The sequence below is a fragment of the Panthera leo genome, chromosome D4 (genome assembly GCF_018350215.1).
Source record: "Panthera leo isolate Ple1 chromosome D4, P.leo_Ple1_pat1.1, whole genome shotgun sequence".
Classification (NCBI taxonomy): domain Eukaryota; kingdom Metazoa; phylum Chordata; class Mammalia; order Carnivora; family Felidae; genus Panthera; species Panthera leo.
The window spans coordinates 43653534-43674804 of record NC_056691.1 but is presented as its reverse complement, the minus strand read 5'-3'; the positions used below and the strand labels follow the sequence as shown (position 1 = coordinate 43674804).

General features: G+C 36.3%; 1 protein-coding gene and 1 non-coding gene across 2 annotated transcripts in view; both read left to right on the top strand.

Annotated features, from left to right (window-relative positions):
* The window catches only part of HAUS6 (HAUS augmin like complex subunit 6), a 38028-nt gene that overhangs the window by 8785 nt on the left and 7972 nt on the right, over nt 1-21271 (top strand). The window contains exons 5-14 of the mRNA XM_042912650.1: nt 2247-2394; nt 4681-4746; nt 5280-5328; nt 8400-8570; nt 10617-10810; nt 11427-11553; nt 12027-12129; nt 13875-13956; nt 20492-20558; nt 20772-20957. Of these exons, the coding sequence (XP_042768584.1) occupies nt 2247-2394; nt 4681-4746; nt 5280-5328; nt 8400-8570; nt 10617-10810; nt 11427-11553; nt 12027-12129; nt 13875-13956; nt 20492-20558; nt 20772-20957 (1193 nt within the window). The remainder of the gene's footprint in view (nt 1-2246; nt 2395-4680; nt 4747-5279; nt 5329-8399; nt 8571-10616; nt 10811-11426; nt 11554-12026; nt 12130-13874; nt 13957-20491; nt 20559-20771; nt 20958-21271) is intronic.
* LOC122205732 lies at nt 20280-20410 on the top strand. The gene has a single exon (XR_006196234.1).

Below are 21271 nucleotides of genomic sequence, written 5' to 3'. Positions count from 1 at the left end.
GACATGCATTGGGTTTTGAATCTTGTGTTTTTCACACAACAGTATATATTGGAGATCATCTCATATTAGTTCATAGAGCTTTCTTCCTTATTCTCTTTTTAGAACAGCATATTTGAATGGATATACCATTATATATATATAGTATATGTATACATTATATGTATATATATATGTATTTTTTAATTTAAAAAATTTTTTACATTATATATATTTAATTTTTTTAATGCTTATTTATTTTTGAGAGAGTTACAGAGTACGAGTGAGGAGGGTCAGAGAGAGAGGGAGACACAGAATCAGAGGTAGTCTCCAGGCTCCTGTCTGTGCTGTCACCACAGAGCCTGATACAGGACTTGAACTCACAAACCATGAGATCATGACCTGAGCTGAAGTCAGATGCTTAACCGACTGAGCCACCCAGGCACCCCACAGTGTATTTTCTAACTAGTCTTCTGTTGACAGACATTTGGCTTCCACCTTACCCCCCCTTTTTTTGTTTTGTTTTTGCTACAAAAACAATGCTACATTGACAAGCTTTATCCGTATATGACTTTGTGTGTATCTGTGTATATGCACGTACATACCCACATATACATGTATGGTGTGTGTGTGTATATATGTATACGTAATTCCTGAAGACTGCTTCCAGGGTCAAATTTCCAGATTTCTAATTTGCTGGTTATTATCAGATTGTTTTCTGTAGGGATTGGATGATTTATGCTTCTATCACCAGTGTACAGTGAATGTCTGTTTTTTCCAAAGGCTCAACAACATTGTGTGTGGTCACACATTTTATCTTTTCAGCCTGATAGATTAAAATGGAATCTCAGGGTAGTTTTAATTTGTATCTCTCTTATTATTTAGTTAGATTGAAAGTTGTTTCATATATTTAAGAGCAATTCATATTCTTTTTGCATTCTATAATTGTCCATTTTTCTCTTAGGTTACTGCTCTTTTTTATCATAGGAGCTCTTAATGTCCTTTCTCTGTGATGTGATATGTGAACCTTCTTTTTCGGTTTATATTCTTTGCTTGATTTTTGAAAACTTATACATGTGATCTTGCTGTATAAATATATGCATATTTAAAATTTAATGCAACATAAGCATTGCTACCAGTTTTTCTTTTAGTAGATGGTCTATTCCAGTTACATGTAGCCCAAACTATTTTATATGAAATACATGTGGTTGGATTTAGCAAGAGTTTACTGTGCATAAGACTTCTAAGCATGAGTTGTCCTGTTTCTGATTGGAAGTAATTCCAGTCAACATGTTCAGTCTCTGTCCACATTCAGTAAACGAATCCCTAGTTAAATATTTAGAAATTGTGGTTTCTTTGGAGTTAACACTAGGACCTGGATTAGTAGTGCTAAGTGCAATGAGGTGATCCCTGTTTTCCAGAATATGTATTGTTATTGTATTGAATCATCTTAGAGCAGGATGTGGACTCCGAAATGTTTGGACGGATTGTTCTCAGGATCTGCTTTGATCATTAGTAACATAGCTAAGAATTATTTGAGAAGTAGAGACTGGTTTTAGTTGGTTGTCCTATTAGTCTTACTAGGTAGAAAAATAAACTGATGGCAGCAAAGGTGGTGGTGTGATCTTACCTCATCTCTTTTAATTGATTTTCTTCCTTTGTTGTGAAAAGATTCTGTTAAGAGTAAGAAGTTCATGTATAAGAAAGTATTTGGGGGCGCCTGGGTGGCGCAGTCGGTTAAGCGTCCGACTTCAGCCAGGTCACGATCTCACGGTCCGTGAGTTCGAGCCCCGCGTCGGGCTCTGGGCTGATGGCTCGGAGCCTGGAGCCTGTTTCCGATTCTGTGTCTCCCTCTCTCTCTGTCCCTCCCCCGTTCATGCTCTGTCTCTCTCTGTCCCAAAAATAAAATAAACGTTGAAAAAAAAAAAAAAAAAAATTAAAAAAAAAAAAAAAAAAAAAAAGAAAGTATTTGTTCAAGGCTATATCAAGCTGTGATAATAAGAATTATTTGGGACAGATGGACTCTCAAAGTTTTTAATTATGTAAAAGAACTTAACTTCAGATACCATTTTTAGTTGCCTACCTAAAAATAGGTTTCCTTGTTTTTGTTAAAATTAATTGTATCTTTCTTGTGTATGTGGCATACCTGCTTTTAAGGAGTTGTTAGTTGTATGAGTTGTTAATCTCTTAAAATGAGTAAATTTCAACCTTTTTGATATCCATTAGCTTTAAGTCAAAGTTTTCTGTGATCTTATTTGTGTTCCATGTAGATTCATCTATACATTTTACAGAGACATTTAATGTAAAGCCACAAGATATGCATAAATGCATTGCCAGATGCCATATAGCACGCAATAGATTTTTACATATTTTGCAAAGAGAAGATTGTGTTATCCGAGAGTATCAGGAAAATGCACAGTAAGTAATACTTTGATAGTTAGAAAATGAAATTTCCTTTCTTTTTGAGCAAATGTCATCAATATACTTTGAGTGGCAATAATCCATGCCTACCTCAGAATCTTTTCATTTTATTTTATTTTATTTTATTTTATTTTATTTTTTTAACGTTTATTTATTTTTGAGACAGAGAGAGACAGAGCATGAATGGGGGAGGGTCAGAGAGAGGGAGACACAGAATCTGAAACAGGCTCCAGGCTCTGAGCTGTCAGCACAGAGCCCGACGCGGGGCTCGAACTCACGGACTGCGAGATCATGACCTGAGCTAAAGTCGGCCGCTTAACCGACTGAGCCACCCAGGCGCCCCAGAATCTTTCCATTTTAAAGCCAGATAACTACTTCTTTTTAAAAAATGTTTTATTTATTTATTTATTTTTGAGAGAGAGAGAGAGAGAAGGAGCAGGAGCGAGTGAGCATGTGCGCATAAGCAGGGAAGGGACAGAGAAAGAGGGAGACAGAATCCCAAGTAGGCTCCAAGTTGTTAGTGCAGAGCCTGATGTAGGGCTCGAACTCATGAACTGTGAGATCATGACCTGAACGAAAACCAAGAGTCAGATGCTTTAACTACCTGAGCCGCCCAGGCACCCCAAAGCCAGATAACTTCTTCTTTTCTTTTTTTTTTTAAATTTTTTCTTAACGTTTATTTATTTTTGAGACAGAGAGAGACAGAGCATGAACGGGGGAGGGTCAGAGAGAGAGGGAGACACAGAATCTGAAACAGGCTCCAGGCTCTGAGCTGTCAGCACAGAGCCCAACGCGGGGCTCGAACTCATGGACCGCGAGATCATGACCTGAGCCGAAGTGGGACGCTCAACCGACTGAGCCACCCAGGCGCCCCCCAGATGACTTCTGAATAAAGTTTGTTTTTTGTTTTTTGGGTTTTGGTTTTGTTTTGTTTTTGTTTGTTTGTTTGTTTGTTTTTAAAGGAGGCTGCACACTCAGTGTGGAGCCTAGTGCAGGGCTTGAACTCATGACCCTGAGATCAAGACCTGAGCTGAGACCAAGAGGCAGATGTTTAACTGGCTGAACCACCCAGGTGACCCCTTGAATAAGATATTTTAAATTACGAATACTGTAAATTAAAGTTTAGAGAAAGGGAAAATATTACCTTAGTTTAAGAATTTAGGGGCGCCTGGGTGGCTCAGTTGGTTGAGCGTCCGACTTTGGCTCAGGTCATGAAATCACGGTTCATGGGTTCAAGCCCTGCATCAGGCTCTGTGCTGACAGCTCAGAGCCTGGAGCCTATTTCAGATTCTGTGTCTCCCTCTCTCTCTGCCCCTCCCTCACTCACGCTCTTTCTCCTTGTGTCTCAAAAATAAATAAACATTAAAAAAAAATTTAAACAAACAAAAAAAAGAATTTAGTATCTTAAGTGTTTTTTCTTTTTATAACATGGATTTACATTTTTAAGCTGTAATTATAGTGCTCATTATATTTTGTATCCTTTTTCTCTTCCTATTTCCTTTTGTAAATTTTTCCATATTGCCATAGTATATTGCTCATTTACTTATTTACTAAAATTAAAAAAAATGTTTTTAAAAATTAAAACAATTTTATTTTTTAATTTTTAAAGTGTATTGCTTTTAATATATAATGGTTTATTGAATATCTGTTAAGTAGATACTCCTTTAAGTAGGTATTCCATAGTTTCTTTAACCATTTCATACTATTTTATATTTAAGTTCATTCTGTCAACAAATTTTTATTTGAGTTACTTCGGTCTGCTGGGTATTGTTTAGCACTGGTCCTACAGCATTAATTAAGACAGGCAAGGTTCCTACTCTCAAGAAATAGAGTATGTTTAATTTTTTATGATTATAAACAACTCTAATAAGGTAACTTTTTAAATGCTGTGTTATTTGTTGTGAAAGCTAGAAAATCCTTTGAAATCACCTTGAAACTACAATGTCGTCTGTCTTAGGTAACATTTAACTTTAAGAAGTTAACATTAACTTCTATGTGATAGAAGCATTAGAGAGCAGGATGGTCTTACCTCCAACATTTTTACTTGAAGTCAGAGTGTCTATGAGCCAAGAAGTCCTGGTCCATCTCAACAGCAGCCTCTATGTTAGATCACTCTATAACTCTTAAAGGACTCTAGAGTCCTTTAGCTGGCTGCTGGGTGTATTTGGAAGATTAGTCTTCAGAAGTCTTGAGCAAAGATAAGAAATGGGGGAAAATATCAAAGTAGGCTATACCAGTTAATTATAATGGAATTATAGTCGTCATTTATATGTTTTCTTACAGATTGTCAGTTAAACAAGTACGAAATTTGAGATCAGAGTGTATGGGACAGGAAAACCAAATAAAAAAGTAAGTGACTTTTAGATTATGGCTGAAAGTTGCCTTAGTTTAGCTCCTGGATTTTACTAGTAAGGAAACTGAGGGTCTCAGAAATATCAGTTAAAATAGTGTTATCAATAGCTACATGATAGGATTAGAACATAATTCGATTCCTAGTCCAGTTCTTCTAATAAATTTATTGCTTTGAGCTAGAATTTTATTTTTGTTTTTATTGTTTATTTTTATTTATATATTTATTTGAGAGAGAGAGAGAACATGCGCGTGTGTACACAGGTAGGGGAGGGGCAGAGAGAGAGAGAGGGAGAAAGAGAATTCCAAGCAGGCTTTACACTGTCAGCGCAGAACCCAACCTCACGAGCTGTGAGGTCATAACCTGAGCTGAAGTCAGATGCTTAACTGACTGAGCCACCTGGTGCCTGATTTTTGTTTTTAATTAGAATGGTTTTTAGTGAGTGGGTTTGTAGATCTGTTTGCTTTTTGAGTGGTAAATTACCATGTGATTTTTAAAGAATGGCTAATGAAATAATTTAATTTTTAACCAGAATGGAACCCTGTGATGACCAAAGTAATATACAAGAGAAAATCCAAAAGGTGAGGCAACTTTTTAAGGGACAGATTTAATCTCTTACTTTTGTCATATGCGATCTTTACTCATTTGGACTCTTTATTTTGTCTTTATCATTTCTTTTTGTAAGACTGTTACTATTTTTTAAAACTCATAAGTGATATATTACAGTGTCAACAGGATGCTTCTAAAAAGCATGAATATAATTGAAAACTAGCTTATAATTTGTAAGACTAAATATATACAAAGGCAGTGTTAAATATTGTTAATTTAAAATCTTTCATGTCAGCAAGAAAAGTTGAGCCTGATTGATTGTAACTTAATCAGTAGTATTAATTTATCTAAATCAAATATGTTATCTGAAGGGAGATGGTAAGTATGGAAGAAGAATGAGAAGTCACATTGAGGCTGGCTTGGCAGTAGGGAGGAATCTGCTAGATAGACATAAATGATATGAGGTTTTCAGAGGTTGGCTTTGATGTGAGATTGGAGTGTTTCCTTAGGCCTTTGTGTGTAGATGAAATCTCTGTCCAGCTCTTTGTTCTGATTTTATGATCACCAGGCTGCTTTGGGTGTTAATTTGGCTTTCCAGGCATTTTGTCACTGGAAAAGGTGAGTGCCCTCCTCAGGAAATAATTATTCATCCATTCAGTGAATTTTTTTTTTTTTTTAATGTTTATTTACTTGAGAGAGGGAGAAAGAGAGAGAGTGAGAGAGAGGGAGAAGGAACATGAGTGGTGGAGGGGCAGAGGGAGAAGGAGAGAGAATCCTAAGCAGGCTCAGTGCCGTCAGCGCAGAGCCCGACATGGGGCTCAATCTCATGAACTGTGAGGATCATGACCTGAGCTGGAATCAGGAATTGGACACTTAGCTGACTGAGCCACCCAGGCGCCCCCCAATTCATTGAATTTTTATTGATCACTGCCATGTGCCAGGCATTCTTCTACATATTATACCTACAGTAGTGAAGGAAAGAGGCAAAGTCACTCTATTGTGGAACTTCCAACTAGTGAATATGAATATTCCTATTACTGAACATTATATCTTTGATTGTAAATTTAATAGGTTGAGGTGAAACATGTTAAAGTTTTCACATTGATCTCTCCTGAGTTTGTTTAATGTTTACTTTGCCCAAGTCCAGTCAGTTTTTAGCCATTGACAAGATAAAAGTAAAAATTTGATAATCAGATCCTGGATCTTTGTTCACCAAAGAAATGTCATCTTGTGAGACCTCTAGACCATGGGAAGACAAACACAAACATGGGTATAATTATTCTGTTTCCCTACCTACCTCCCACTTTTATAAATTCTTTTGAGGCATTATATACAAACAAAAAAGTGCAAAAATCTTAAGTGTATATCTTGAAAAAATTTCACAAAATGATACACCCATGTAACCAGCATATAGTTTAACAGAACATTACCCCAGAAGCCTCAAGCCCCTTTTCATTCACAACCATTTCCTCCCCCCAAAACTAAATACTTTTCTCCCTTCTTAAAGATTTGTTTGCCTTTTTTTGAACTCTATATAAAAGGGAGTATATAGAATATATTTTTTTTGTATTTGTCTTTTTTGACTCATGCTGTTTTATCCATGCTGTTGTGTATGTAGGTCATAGTATGTTCATTCCCAATACTATGTAGTATTCTATTTTATGAATATAGCACAACATACTTGTTTTTTTTTACTCTAGGTAAACTTTTGGGTTAATTGCAATTTTTGATTTTTATAAATAGAAATGTTATGAACATTCTTAAAAAATTTTTTTTTGTTATTTCAATTGAAGTATAGTTGACACATAATGTTAGAGTAGTTTCAGGTGTATAGCATAGTGATTGGACAACTGTGTTATGCTGTGTTCACCATAAGTATAGCTACTGGGACGCCTGGGTGGCTCAATTATTTGAGCGTCTGACTCTTGGTCTTGGCTCAGGTCATGATCCCAGAGTCATGGGATTGAGCTCCACATAGGGCTCTGTGCTAAGTGTGGAACCTGCTTAAGATTCTCTCTGTCTCTTGTTCTCTCTCTCTCCGTCTTCCTCTCTCCCCCTCTCTCCCTATCTTCCTCCCTCTCTCCCTCTGTCCCCTGCTGTAGTGTGTGTGTGCGCTTGCTTTCTCTCTGAAATAAACAAGTGTAGCTATCATCTCTAAACATACTTATATATGAATTTTAATGAACATAGACATGTTAATATATGCCTAAGATTCTTTTCTTTTCTTTTCTTTTTTTTTTTTTGAGAGAGAGCACACAGGTGCAGGCACACATGAGCAGGGGAGGGACAGAGATAGGGAGAGAAAGAATCCCAAGCAGGCCCCATGCTGTCAGTGCACGGTTCATGAGCTCAGTCCCATAAACTGTGAGATCATGACCTGAGCCAAAATCATGTGTTGGAGCCTCAACCAACTGAGCCACCTAAGATTCTTAGCTTTTAAAGGAGAGTGGTTTTTTTGGGGTGCCTGGGTGGCTCAGTCTGTTAAGTGTTCGACTTCAGCCCAGGTCATGACCTTGTGGTCTGTAGGGTCGAGCCCCCGAGTCAGGCTTTGTGTGACAGCTTAGAGCGTGGAGCCTGCTTTGAATTCTGTCTCCCCCTCTCTCTGCCCCTCCCCCGCTCACACCTCTGTCTCTTTCTCTTAAAAGTAAATAAACATTAAAAAAATAATGAACATGGTTTTTCACATTTTTACCTTTTGAAACTTGAATAACTCTTAAAATTGATGTGTAGTATTTTTTTTTTCCCTCCTGAAAATCTTTATTATTTCTCCCTGAAAAGTGTCTGTTAGATTGGTGGCATATCAAAACACAGGAAATGCTAATTGCATCTTGGTACCATGCGATTTTTTAGATTTTTTTGAAAACCATGGTTGGCTAAAATCTTCTGAGAAATTCTTTAGTTTTAAAGCCCCTTTGGAAGTAGTATCAGTGCTTTTAGATGGTTAATTAATTAATTAATTAATTTTAGTGCTTTTAGATCGTTAATTTTCTCGCCAGAAATCATTCCAGGAATACTTTATTCCCGGGAGTGAGTATATATTTGTGTTTTGCATTACTTTGATGTATGTACAGATTATTTATAGACCTTCTCTCTGTTTTCAAAGGTGCGGTCATTGTGGGCTTCAGTGAATGAAACACTCACGTTTTTGGAAAAAGAAAGAGAAGTTGTTAATGCAGTCCTTAGTCTTGTTAACCAGTATACTTTAGATGGAACTAATGTCACTATCGATATTCCAAGGCTCTTACTTGACAAAATTGAGAAACAAATGGGTCAGGTAAGCATTTGATATAAAAGAAGTTTTTGGAAGAACTCTCTTCATGAAATTATTTTACATATATATATTTTACATATATATATATTTATACACACACACACTAAAATATATGTATTTAATATATAGTATGTATTACATATAGCAAATACATAATGAATATTGTATATTTTTCTTAAAATTTTTTTGTCTTCAGAATTTATTTTTGTGAATATATTTAGTAAAACTTTCATAAAGGGCTGTTGGTGTGTGTGTATACACACACACACACAAGCTTTTATTAATTTGTTCATTTCTTTTATGGTGCTACATCATACAGTGTAGAGAGGAGAAGGAGGTTACTTAGTAGGAAGATGATCTGGTATAGTTCTTTAAAGTTTATTTATTTATTTTTGAGAGAGCACAAGCAGGGAAGGGGCAGAAAGGGAGAGAGGGAGACACAGTATACTAAGCAGGCTGTCAGTCCAGAGCCCGATGCGGGGCTCTATCCCATGAACTGTGAGATCATGACCTGAGCTGAATTTGGGTGCTTAACCGACTGAGCCATCCAGATGCCCTTGGTACTAGTTCTTTATAAATTCTCAAAGGGGAGCATTAATGATCTCCTAATTGCTGAATTTCTTTTTAAAATGTCTTTTGGGGTGCCTGGCTGGCTCAGTCGGTAGAGCATGCAACTCTTGATTTCAGGGTTGTGAGTTTGAGCCCCATGTTGGGTGTAGAGGTTACTTGAAAATAATAAAAACCTTTTTTAAAAAAAGTCTCTATCTTCTGGTTTCTCTTTCATCTTGATGCTAAGTATTGTAAAATTTTGCTTCCTTTAGCTTTTGTGACCTCAGTGCCTTTGTTCTTGTGTTTTTTCATACTGCTGTTCTCAGTTTTCTACCGCTTCCTTTTTCTCTGACTTTCAAATGAAAGTGTTTTCCATTGTTCCATCAATGCCTGCTTTTTCCCACATTATATTCATCTGTTTTTTCTTACTCAGTTCTATGTTTTCATCAGTATCCTGTACAATAATATTCCCAAATTGGTATTTCAAGTTTCTTGCCTTCAACCCAAACTCCATGAAATTATTTCCACTTGCTTATGGGACATTTCCATCTGTCTACGTACATTTGTTTTCTTAGTAAACTCACACTCTATTAAGTATCTAATATGTCAAATATTAATGATAACAGGGGATAGAAAGGTAAAATATTGTTGTGACCCTGAAGAGCTTTCACTTTAATAGGTAACATGCCAGGCACTTCAAATTCAGAGTACATAAAAGTCTGCAAATTCAGATTCCTGTATACAGGGAGTAGGTAGATAATATATGCTCTTTGGAGCATATATATTTGTCTTTGGAACATATATATTTCTTTTTGGAAAAATAGTGGTGTTTATGTGAAATTTTAAGATTTTTAGTTGATTGGCAGCTAATTCAAATGATTTTAAAATATTGGAGTTGTGCAGGCCAAATAAACATGTCTAAGTTTGGATTCAGCCATTAAGGGACATCAATTTGCAGCTTCTGTTAAAACATGAATTTATGAGGGTGCCTGGGTGGCTCAGTCGGTTGAGGGTCCGACTTCAGCTCAGGTCATGATCTCACAGTTTCTGGGTTCGAGCCCCGCATCCAGGTCTGTGCTGACAGTTTGGAGCCTGGAGGCTGCTTTGAATTCTGTGTCTCCCTCTCTGCTTTTCTCTCTCTCTCTCTCAAATAAATAACATCAAAAAATTAAAAAAAATTTTAAAAACAAAACAAAACATGAATTTATGATCCTTCACCAAACCTTTTTCTTCTCAGTCTTCATTTTGCTTTGTTTGTTTGCATTTCTTTTATTCTAGTTTGCAACTTTTTTTGCATAATATAACAATATAGCACTGCATGTTAATTCTTTCACAGTAGTTTTCTTTGGACCAAAATTATTTACTTGGTTTCAGTTTTGGGTAGACATTTGACTTTTTTCATTCTTAAGGTAAGCTTTTTATATAATAAGAAACATAAATATATTTATGTAACAGTTCATAATCTTAAGAACCACTTTTTCCCCCCCTCTGAATCCTTAGTTGCACCTAGGAAATGTTTATGAGGCTGGAAAATTGAACCTGTTAACAGTTATTCAGTTATTAAATGAAGTTTTGAAAGTAGTGAAATATGAACGTTATCAGGCTGACCCAGCAAGACTGACAATAGACCTTCAATTCCTTGAAAAAGAGACCAAACTTCAGAGAGAAAGATTATCAGATCTGAAGCGTATGAGGTATCCCAGAAATATCTTTTGTTATGGTACTGGGGGAGGAATAGGGTGGTTTTGATAATTTCTCAGCACAACGTGTGTAGTTGACATCTCTTCAGCTTTGGCAGACGAATGTGAGCATTTTATTAGAACTTAAAAACCTTGTCATTGACTCCTGGGGAGACACATAAAGTAGAAAGGAAAATTAATGTTTTCTTTCTAGAATAAATTATTTGCCCTAAGGGATTATTCTTTATGAAATAATTTCAACTTTTCTCAAGCTTTTCTTTTGTATAATAAAACTAATAAACTAAGCCTTAGAAAAATTTGTTATTTGAGTGGAGGAGCTGGGAGGGACAGAGTAAGAGTAGAGTTTGGACTTGAGTTTAGAACTAGGAAAAAACAATATTTTAAAGGGATAAATGGAATAATTGATGTATGATTGCTTTCTGGTCTTAAAAGGAAAAGTATTTTCGGAACTGAATGTTCACTGTGAGAGTTTATTCAGTTCATACATGCTGTATTGGTTGAACTTCCAGTTATATTTTCTTCCCTTTCTCTACAAACTGTTGTCTTAAATTTTATTCAATACTTGTTTTATATATTCATGTTTTGAAGGAAATTCTTTTTTTAATCATAGGTGTAAAGTAAAAGAAGATCTCACAACTATAAAACATTCTGTTGCTGAACGGCAAGGAGAATGGCATAAAAAGTGGAAAGAATTTCTTGGTCTGTCTCCTTTCAGTCTAGTTAAAGGTTCGACTCCAGTAAGTAATGTTGGCTTGCCTTTTGGAGAGTAGTTTAGTGTAAGGCAGTCTTTTGATTTATCATGTTACAAATGATCTAGGAATGCTTTGCGTGGTTGTCATCTTGGCATCTGAGCCTAAAGTTTAAATGTTTTGGTTTCTCTAATTTTCTAAATACATATTCAAGTATTTATCAGGTTGCCTTCTGATTTATAGTTAATATTTTTAGACTCAGAGGATTATATTAAAAAGAAAATGAGACTTTTCTCTTGCTGTTAGGTAGTATTACATTTGAGGCACAGTTGGAGGACAGAGTAGTCCCCTTGTTCTAATATTGTACTCCTTTGTTTAAAAATAGTTATGAGATAATTGCCATGCTTGGTAATTCCATCTTTGCTAGGGCGAAAATCATCCATTCATAGATTAATTTAGCACTGTTACTATGGTAACGAGTAAATGTGTTTATTTCAAAATGACGATTTCTGTGTTTTAAGGCTGTGGATCTTTTACCACCAATGTCTCCCCTTTCATTTGATCCTGCCTCGGAAGAAGTGTATGCTAGGAGTATTCTTTTGCGGTATCCTGCTTCACTTCCAGGTTGGTTATTTGTTTTTGTCTCTCTTAAACCTTCCTCTGATCAGTTATTTTTCACTATGATAGCAGTTTCTTTACATTCTTGTTTTTTTTCCCCCCAATTATTTTTTATTGTGGTGAAATGCACATATTATTTCAGTCATTGCAGTGTTCCAAGTCAGTGGCATTTAGTAAATTCACAGAGTTGTGCAACCATCACCACTTTTTTTTTTTTTTTAATTTAATGTTTGTTTATTTTTGAGAGAGAGAACGTGAAGGAGGAGCAGAGAGAGAGGGAGACACAGAATCTGAATCAGTCTCCAGGCTCTGAGCTGTCAGCACAGAGCCCGATGCGGGGCTCGAACTCCTGACTGTGAGATCATGACCTGAGCCAAAGTCAGACGCCCAACCGACTGAGCCACCCAGGCATCCCCCCATCACCATTTTTTAGCTCCAGAATATTTTTATTATCTCAAAAGGAAATCCTGTACACATTAAGCAGTGATTCCCCATTTTCCCCTTTCCTGATCCCTGGCAACCGCTAATGTACTTCTTATCGCTATGGATTTGTCTATGCTGGATATTTCATATAAAAGGAGTCCTATAATAGGAGGCTTTTTTTTCTTTTCAGATTTTTATTTAAATTCTGGTTAGTTAATATACAGTGCAATATTGGTTTCAGGAGTAGAATTCAGTGATTCATCACTTAAATACAACACCCAGTACTCAATATGAGTCTTTTTGTGTCTGGCTTCTTTCATTTGCAGAATTTTTCACTTTGCACAATGTTTTCAGGGTTTATCCAAGTTGTAGCATGTATTAGTACTTCATTACTTTTTATGAATACATTCTTTTGAATGACTAAACCATATTTTGTTTATTCATACATTCATCCATTGATGGATATTTGGGTTGTTTGGACTATTTCAGTATTATGAGTAATGGTGGTATAAACATTTGTTTACAAGGTTTTGTATAGACACCCACAACTGTTTAACATGAAAGAATAGTATAATTATCCAAATACTACCTGTTTTAATAATCAACATCTGCCATATTGCTATATATATATATATATATATATATATATATTTGTATTTTTGCTAAACCAAGTAAGTTCTAGACATTGTAACACTTCACTGAAAGTGTTTCAGCATGCATTCCCATAAAAATATGAAGACTTTTCCTATGTAACTACTATAGTAATGTCATATCTAAAAAGCTAATAATAATCCTGTTGTATCTCATATTCAGCTTCGTCAACTATTGTGCCACTATCACACCTAAAAAATTCATTTCTCTACAATATCTAATATCCATTTTATATTCAGTTTCCCCAATTGCCCAGTACTCGTGTGCAAGAAATTATTGAGTTCAGTAAATATTAGAAAGAAAGGAGGAGGAATAAATGCATAAAAAATGTATGAATTATGTAGTTAGGCTAGGGCAGGCAATAGATGTAGGCCATATTTGAGTTCATGCAGGCCAAAGTGATCAAGCCTCGCATTGGGCTCACTCGTGCGATTTCACTGCACTCTCTCTCGAAATAAATAAACATTAAAAAAAAAAAAAAAGCTTATTACTAGATATTCTGTATCTGTCCTATCTGTATACTTTCACAATTGAATGATTTTTTTCCTATTAGCATTCATATTGTGATTTTCTGGTTTTTTTTTTTGTTTAGAAGTTTTTCTAGAATTTCAAGAGATCCCTGAATATTAGGATATACAAACATAATTCAAGAGTAATTAATTTTTATGTTCCTTTAGATATACCTAAGCAACATAACCAAGAAAATGATTGCAGGAGAGCCAGTGATATACCGGCAACTGTGCATGATCTAACCAACAGGTAGAACAAATTTGATTTTCATATTGATTTTTTTCCCCCCTTCATTAATTTAGTTTCATCTTCTTCACCTAATTTCCAAGCTTCTGTACTATGGGATCACCTATAATTTTCTTCTCTTAATTAGAGAATATTTTTCCATGTGGATCCATATTTTCAGGAAAGATTGAAACATTTCTGACACAGAGGCATTTTTATTTTTCCTTCTTTTGTTTATCTAAATTTTGGGATTCATAGGGGATTATCTAATTTTTGAAGAAAAACATGTATGGAAATTATCTAGTGCAAGTTTGGGAATTTTTGCCTTTTTGTGTCTGTGAGCTTCTTTGAAACCACTTGTGACCAATTGACTAAATCCAAATCCAGGAGTTTAAGGGCTTCTGAGATGATCTTGTCTCCTAGTTTTTAGACTGTGTTCTGCAGTGCCCTCTGGTGATGTGGATGAAACTAATTTAACCTGTCACTGGTCTAACCTTTTTCCACTTCAACCTGAGCAAATAGTTTTTTATGTGTATTATATATTGAGGGTTTTATATGCCATTTGATAAACAGAGTTCCATGCTTTAAAAAAAAAGGAAGGGGCACCTGGGTGGCTCAGTCAGTTGAGCATCCAATCTTGATTTCAGCTCAGGTCATGATCCTTAGGGTGGTGGGATTGAGCCCTGTGTTGGGCTCCCTGCTGAGCATGGAACCCGCTTAAGATTCTCTCTCTCCTGGAGAGCCTGGGTAGCTCAGTCGATTGAATGTCCAACTTTGGCTGAAGTCATGATCTCAAGGTTCATGAATCAAGTGCTGTGTTGGGCTCTGTGCTAACAACTCAGAGCCTGGAGCCTGCTTTGGGTTCTGTGTCTCCCTCTATCTCTCTCTGCCCTTCCCCTCTTGTGCTCTGTCTCTCTCAAAAACAAATAAACATTAAAAAAAAAAAAGAAAGAAAGAAAAAAGATTCTCTCTCTCCCTTTGTCCCTCTCCCTTGCTTTTTGTCTCTCAAAACAAAAAAAAAAAAGGGAAGACTTCTGATTCACTCTAATCCCAAAATTTAACATGTGAAGAAAACTAAACTTTTGTTTATTAGAACATCCTTCAGGAGTATTCTTAATTTTTTTTATTGCCTGTTTTCTTTATTATCTCATTTTGGCTCTTAAAACAGATGCCAAATTATATAAGCAAAAATTTCTAAATGTATGTAGTCTACCTGGGGAATATATTTAATCTTTATTGACACTAAGCATTATTAAGTGGCAATCAAACACAGGCATACTCAACTGGTTTGTTATATTAAAGTTTTTTGTTTTCTGACTACCCTTTGATCTAAATAGGGGTCTTTCAGTCCAGTTTCCCCATATAATTGAGGCACAGTTATGGAAACAAATTACTTAGGATAATTCTAAAAGAAAATTCTAAATTTTAAATGAATTGAAGCTCTCTTCATTCTGTATACTCTAAGTAGGTTAATAGTTGAAACACCATAACAAGAGTCAAAACTTATATGTTAATTGAAGTCTTCTTCATTCTGTATACTTTTAATAAGTTAATAAACTGAAACACCGTAACAAGAGTCAGATTATATGTGAAATAGAGCTATTGGCAGTTTGCTTGGCAGTAATTTCCCGATTCACAGAAGGTCAGGATTTCTTGTGGAAGATTTATTTTTTTATTCTTAGATCTGGATATGATGTTGATTCTTGGAGTACCTTAAGAAAAATAGTGCAATCTATTGTGGAGATTTGACATTGAAGAGATAGTGATGTTATTGGGCTTCTCTATTTTACTCCCTAAGCATGCTAGAGGGGAATAGTTGATGCTTCCCAATCTCAATTATGTTTTTGGTTTCTCTTTCCTTGAGAGAGCAAATGAAATATTTGATTAAGGTCACTTGCTGGGACCTTAAGGGGCTAAATAAAGATTGATGGAGTTAGTAGATTGATTCATAGATAGGATTTTATTTATGAACTCCATTGAATTCATTGAACTTCAAGATTCTTTTTTTTTTGGAGAGAGAGCGCACGTGCACTTCATGAGCAGTGGAGGGGCAGAAGGAGAGAGTGGGAATCTTTTTTCTTTTTTAATGTTTTTATTTTTGAGAGAGAGAGAGAGAGAGAGAGAGAGCATGTGTGCACGAGCTGGGGAGAGGCAGAGAGAGAGAGAGAGAGAGAGAGAGAGAGACAGAGGATCTGAAGCAGGCTCTATGCTATCAGTGCAGAGGTCAATGTAGGGCTTGAACCCACAAGCTGTGAGATCATGACCTGAGCTGAAGTCAGATGCTTAATTGGCTGAACCACCGAGGTGCTCTGAGAGAGAATCCTAAACATATTCCAGCGGGGCTTGATCCCATGGCCATGAGATCATGACCTGAGCCAAAAGCAAGAGTTGGATACACAACCGATTGAACCACGTATGCATCCCTCAAGATTCTTTCTTGAAGTAGAATTTTGTACTAAGATACACTATCAGAATTCTACAAGAGCCAGACACTTAGCTCCTAAGAATTTAGTTTAGATGGAAATCACTTAGAATAGGAAAAGAGATTGTATTAAATACACTTAAAAAAAAAATGTTTATTTTGAGAGAGAGAGCACGCGAGCAGTGGAATGGCAGAGAGGGAGAGAGAGAGAATCCCCAGTGCAGAGCCTGATGTAGTGCTTGAACCCACGAAACTGTGAGATCATGACCTGAGCCGAGATCAGGAGTTGGATGCTTAACCAGCTGAGCCACCCAGGAACCCCTAAATACACTTTGATTTCCAGATTTATCCTCTTCCATGCTCATCTCTTTAAATTTTATTTATTTTATTTCAATTTTTTTTAGAGAGAGTAAGCGGGGGAGAGGGGCAGAGGGAGAGAGAATCTTAAGCATGCTCCACGCTCAGCATGGAGTCTAACGTGGAGGTTATGACCTGAGCTGAAATCCAGAACTTGATGCTCAAGCAGCTGAGCCACCAAGGCTCCCCAAGCTCATCTTTGATACTTAATTTTTTTTTAATGTTTATTTTTGAGAGAGACAGACAGACAGAGCATGAGCAGGGGAGAAGCAGAGAGAGAGAGGGAGACACAGAATCTGATGCAGGCTCCAGGCTCTGAGCTGTCAGCACAGAGCCCGATGCAGGGCTCAAACTCATGAACCCCGAGTTCATGACCTGAGCCGAGGTCAGATGCTTAACTGATTGAGCCACCCAGGTGCTCCTTTAATTTTTTTTAAAAACTGTTATATTTATTTTAGAGAGAGAGTGTGAGTCCGGGAGGGGTAGAGAGAGAGGGAGACACAGAATCTGAAAGAGTTTCTAGGCTCTGAGCTGTCAACACAGAGCCCCATGTGGGGCTTGAACCATGAACTGTGAGATTGTGACCTGACTTGAAGTTGGTCATTTGACTGAGCCACCCAGGTGCCCCTTGGGATACTTAATTGTAATAGAAGGTTTGGGATATTGAAGGGAAGTGTAAGGGGAGGCTTTTGGTGGTGAGGGATAAATGCTTAATAGTATATGAATGATTATTACTGCCTGATAGCAGAACAGAAGAAAGGAGAAGAGTTGAGTCATGTGTAAATAAGCTTATTGCTTAGAATTCTTTACTGTAAAGGTGTTTTGTAATAAAATGTTTCATTAGTAATGTGTAATGTAGGTGGACTGTACTTAAAATAATACCCCCTGTTTTTTACGATTTTATTTTATTTTTCTAAGTAATATCCACACCCCACATGGGTCTTGAACTCACAACCCTGAGAGCAAGAGCTGCACACTCCACAGACTGAGCCAGCCAGTCACCCCTAATAATACCCTTTTCTTACGTGAAGTTCAGCTGTTGTTTGTAGTGGTATCTTAGGTCAGTATCGAAGTAGTTAATTGGAAATTCATATGTGGATATGAACAATACAACTATTCCATTAAAAAGTGTGGAAAGAATGTAGTTTTTAGCATAAGTTATTAGCCCCTTCACATGTGATTGTCACCCACAGGTACCAAAATATCAGTAATGTTCTCCATAAGTCTCATGGTTGTTTTTGATCAGAGTGAGCTGATGGAGGCTTCACTATACTTAAACCCAGAATCCATTGATTGGTGATACCTTCGCTGTAATTGTGGACACTACCTTTCTTTGCAGTGGTTTCTGGAAGGGAGGGTTCCATGATATTTCTAGTGTGGTGATGCACTTTTAGACCTAGACCTTTAACCTCTTCAGTTTCTCCTTTATTGCATTTCAGAGATGGGGCAGTACGATCTTGCCTGAATGCCAACTAAATATCTTTAGTCTTAGAAACCGAATTCTAATTTCCTTTCTCTTTTTATAATTTCTGTTTGTTATTTCTTTAATTGTAGATATATCATAACAACAAAATAAAAATGAGAAATAATTAGCTGAAATTTCTTTTTTAAAAAAATGTTTGTTTTTGAGAGAGAGAGAGAGAGTGAGTGAGGGAGGGGCAGAGAGAGGGAGACAGAGGATCAGAAGCAGGCTCTGTGCTGACAGCAGCGAGCCCAGTGCTGGGCTCTAACTCAAGAACCACACGATCATGACCTGAGCTGAAGTTGGATGCTTAACCGAGTCACCCAGGCGCTCCAATTAGCTAAAATTTCTAACAAATTACTTGTCAGACTTTCTTCCCAAGTTGTTTTTTGAGCTTTATTTACAAACATACATAAATTTAATTCTAATCAAAATTTTCTAAACACTAATATAAGTATAGTTTTTTAGTATATGTATATATGTTTTCTTTATATTACCATTTTTCACTTACAAAGGCTTTGTAACATTTCATGTATTTTTAAATTTTTTTTTTAATGTTTATTTTTGAAAGAGACAGTGCGAGCAGGGGAAGGGCAGAGAGAGAGAGAGAGAGAGAGAGAGAGAATCTGAAGCAGCCTCCAGGCTCTGGGCTGTCAGCACAGAGCCTGACGCGGGGCTCAAACTCATGGACTGTGAGATCATGACCTGAGCTGAAGTCGGACACTTAACTGACTGAGCCACCCAGGCACCCCTCATTTATTTTTAGACTTTCAGATTTTCCTTAAATTTTTTTTTACTGTAAAAAGCATGTTGTTTCTTATTTTCTTTTGGAAGTACTCTTTCCTTAGGATAGAATCCCGCAGTGGGATCAACACCATCTCTCTTTATCTATTACAGGATTTTATGGGCCTCGGTTTTGGCATGGCAGGTGGATGGAGAGTAAGGATTGAGCCAGGGCTGCTTTCATGTTGGCTTGGATTGAGATGTTAGTAGGGCTGATTGCATGTTGCCAATTCAGAAATGAGAGAGAAGCTAGAGAATAGGTGTCCATTTTGTTTTTTAATGAGGCTCTGTAAGAATGATCCAAATAAAATTTGGTGGCATAAATCTATAGAGCCTCTTGCTCAGGTGACATTTATTCATTGATTCAGTCAATCCATCAATTAGTTACAAACATGTATTGTACTGCCAAGTACCAGTTTGTGGGAATAACCTTTGGAAAGACATAGTCTTTGTCCTCCAGGAGCTCACAATCTCGTGGTGGCGTCTTAGTGGCATCTTAGATCGCTGGTCCTGCCTCAGAGGGCTTTTTGATCATTTTAATGTTAAAGTTTTAGGAAAATTTAGATAAAATCATCGTAGATGATTAATTTTTCCTTTGACATCTAGATTATATCCTGTTGAGGCAAAATTGAGCCTTAAACAGTTTCAGTGATCTTGAATTATGTTTGGAAGGTAGATAACAATTCTAAGAAGCACATAGTTGAAAAAGTTTGAAAAAGCAAATTTGCTGTTACATAAAATGTTTTAAAGCTGTTAATTTTGTACTAGCCGTGAAAAGAAAGCAAAGAACCGACATGCTTGAGGTTGAAAGTGGTCTCTCAGGTCATCTTGCCTTTTGTATTACTTAGAGTAGAAAAGCTTTGACCAGTGAGCATACCCATGATTGACTTTGAAAGTTCTTTCAAGATCAAGTTATAATTGCTTTGAAGGCTTTAAAAACTTAATAACTTGTTTTGTAATTGATGTGTGAGGTTTTATTTTGTCCAAAGGGGCAAGAGAATCTAAGATAGTAAGGAATGCTATATGTAGAATCCAGCAAACAAACGGATTAACCTTATGACTTTACTATAACTAACATACATGCTATAGAGCAAGAGTCAGCATAAGAGGAATTGATTTTGGACACAAAGTATCAAAATCACAAAGTCTCTGGTACAATGAAATTCTGTGATCTGAAGCCTAAAGGTAATGTAATGATGCAGTTCTAGTTAGTTGAATTTGTTTATACCGTGTACTCAAGTTTTTGAGTGTTCATCAAGTCATTCAACCTTGTAAAAAATGTTGATTTAAAATACGTAGTGGTTAAGGAAGATGTTCACCATTTGGGAGGCTGATACACAAATGGGGCTGAAGTACTGCTCTGATTGTCACTGTACCTCCCTAGAATAAACTGCCTTTTGATGACCGGGACGAATTGAGGGAAATCGTAACGGACAGATACGGGGCAGACAATTTCTGTAGATTATTCAGATATAGCAAGTGAATGGAATTCTTTCCTGTGTATAACTTGGATTTGATATCCTTTTTTCCTTTAGACCTGCTTCTTTCCTGTTGCAGCCAGTTTCATCACCGGGTAGAAACAGTGTTAGATTGCTTGAAAAGGTATATTTTAAAACAATTTTTAAGTAATTTTGGCTGTACTAACTTATGATAAAATATTATTTTTGTTGATATCCCAATTTGTATTTACGCATTTCCTATTGCCTCTAAGTGGGAATATTGAAATTTTTTAATTGTGCCACTGACCATGATAACTCAAGAACCTCTAATGAAGATCAGCCATAATTATTATTATTCCATGTCTGTTTTCTTCAGGACATGAAGATAAGAACTCCTAGAGAAGGAAATGAAACACCTTCTAAGGAAACACCAAAATTTGAAATGGAAGGCTCTTCATTATCAAATACTGCAAGAAATACAGAGAATACTGCATTTGCAGGGTCTCTGCCAGCTAAAAATAGTGATCCGTTCCAAAAAGAGCAGGATCATATGGTAGAAGAGGTTAGAAAAAGATTGTAATGAGTGTACTGAAATATCTATTATTTTCTCATTGGCGTTGAGATTGTAAAAGAAGTTATAATTATTGATTAACTGGGGTTAATTTGGGAAAGGAGGGCACAGATAATGAAAATCATGTTTAAAGCAAATTGGTCCTCCCAAAAAGTAGACGTAGATATAAACTTAGTAGGATTATATCCGTGGTTGAGAACCCATGTCCCAGTCTATAAATATCTCTAAAAGTAGAAAAATAATACATGTGTGATGTTTTTGGAATCAATCATTACGTAAATTGTTAGATAAATACACCCAATGAT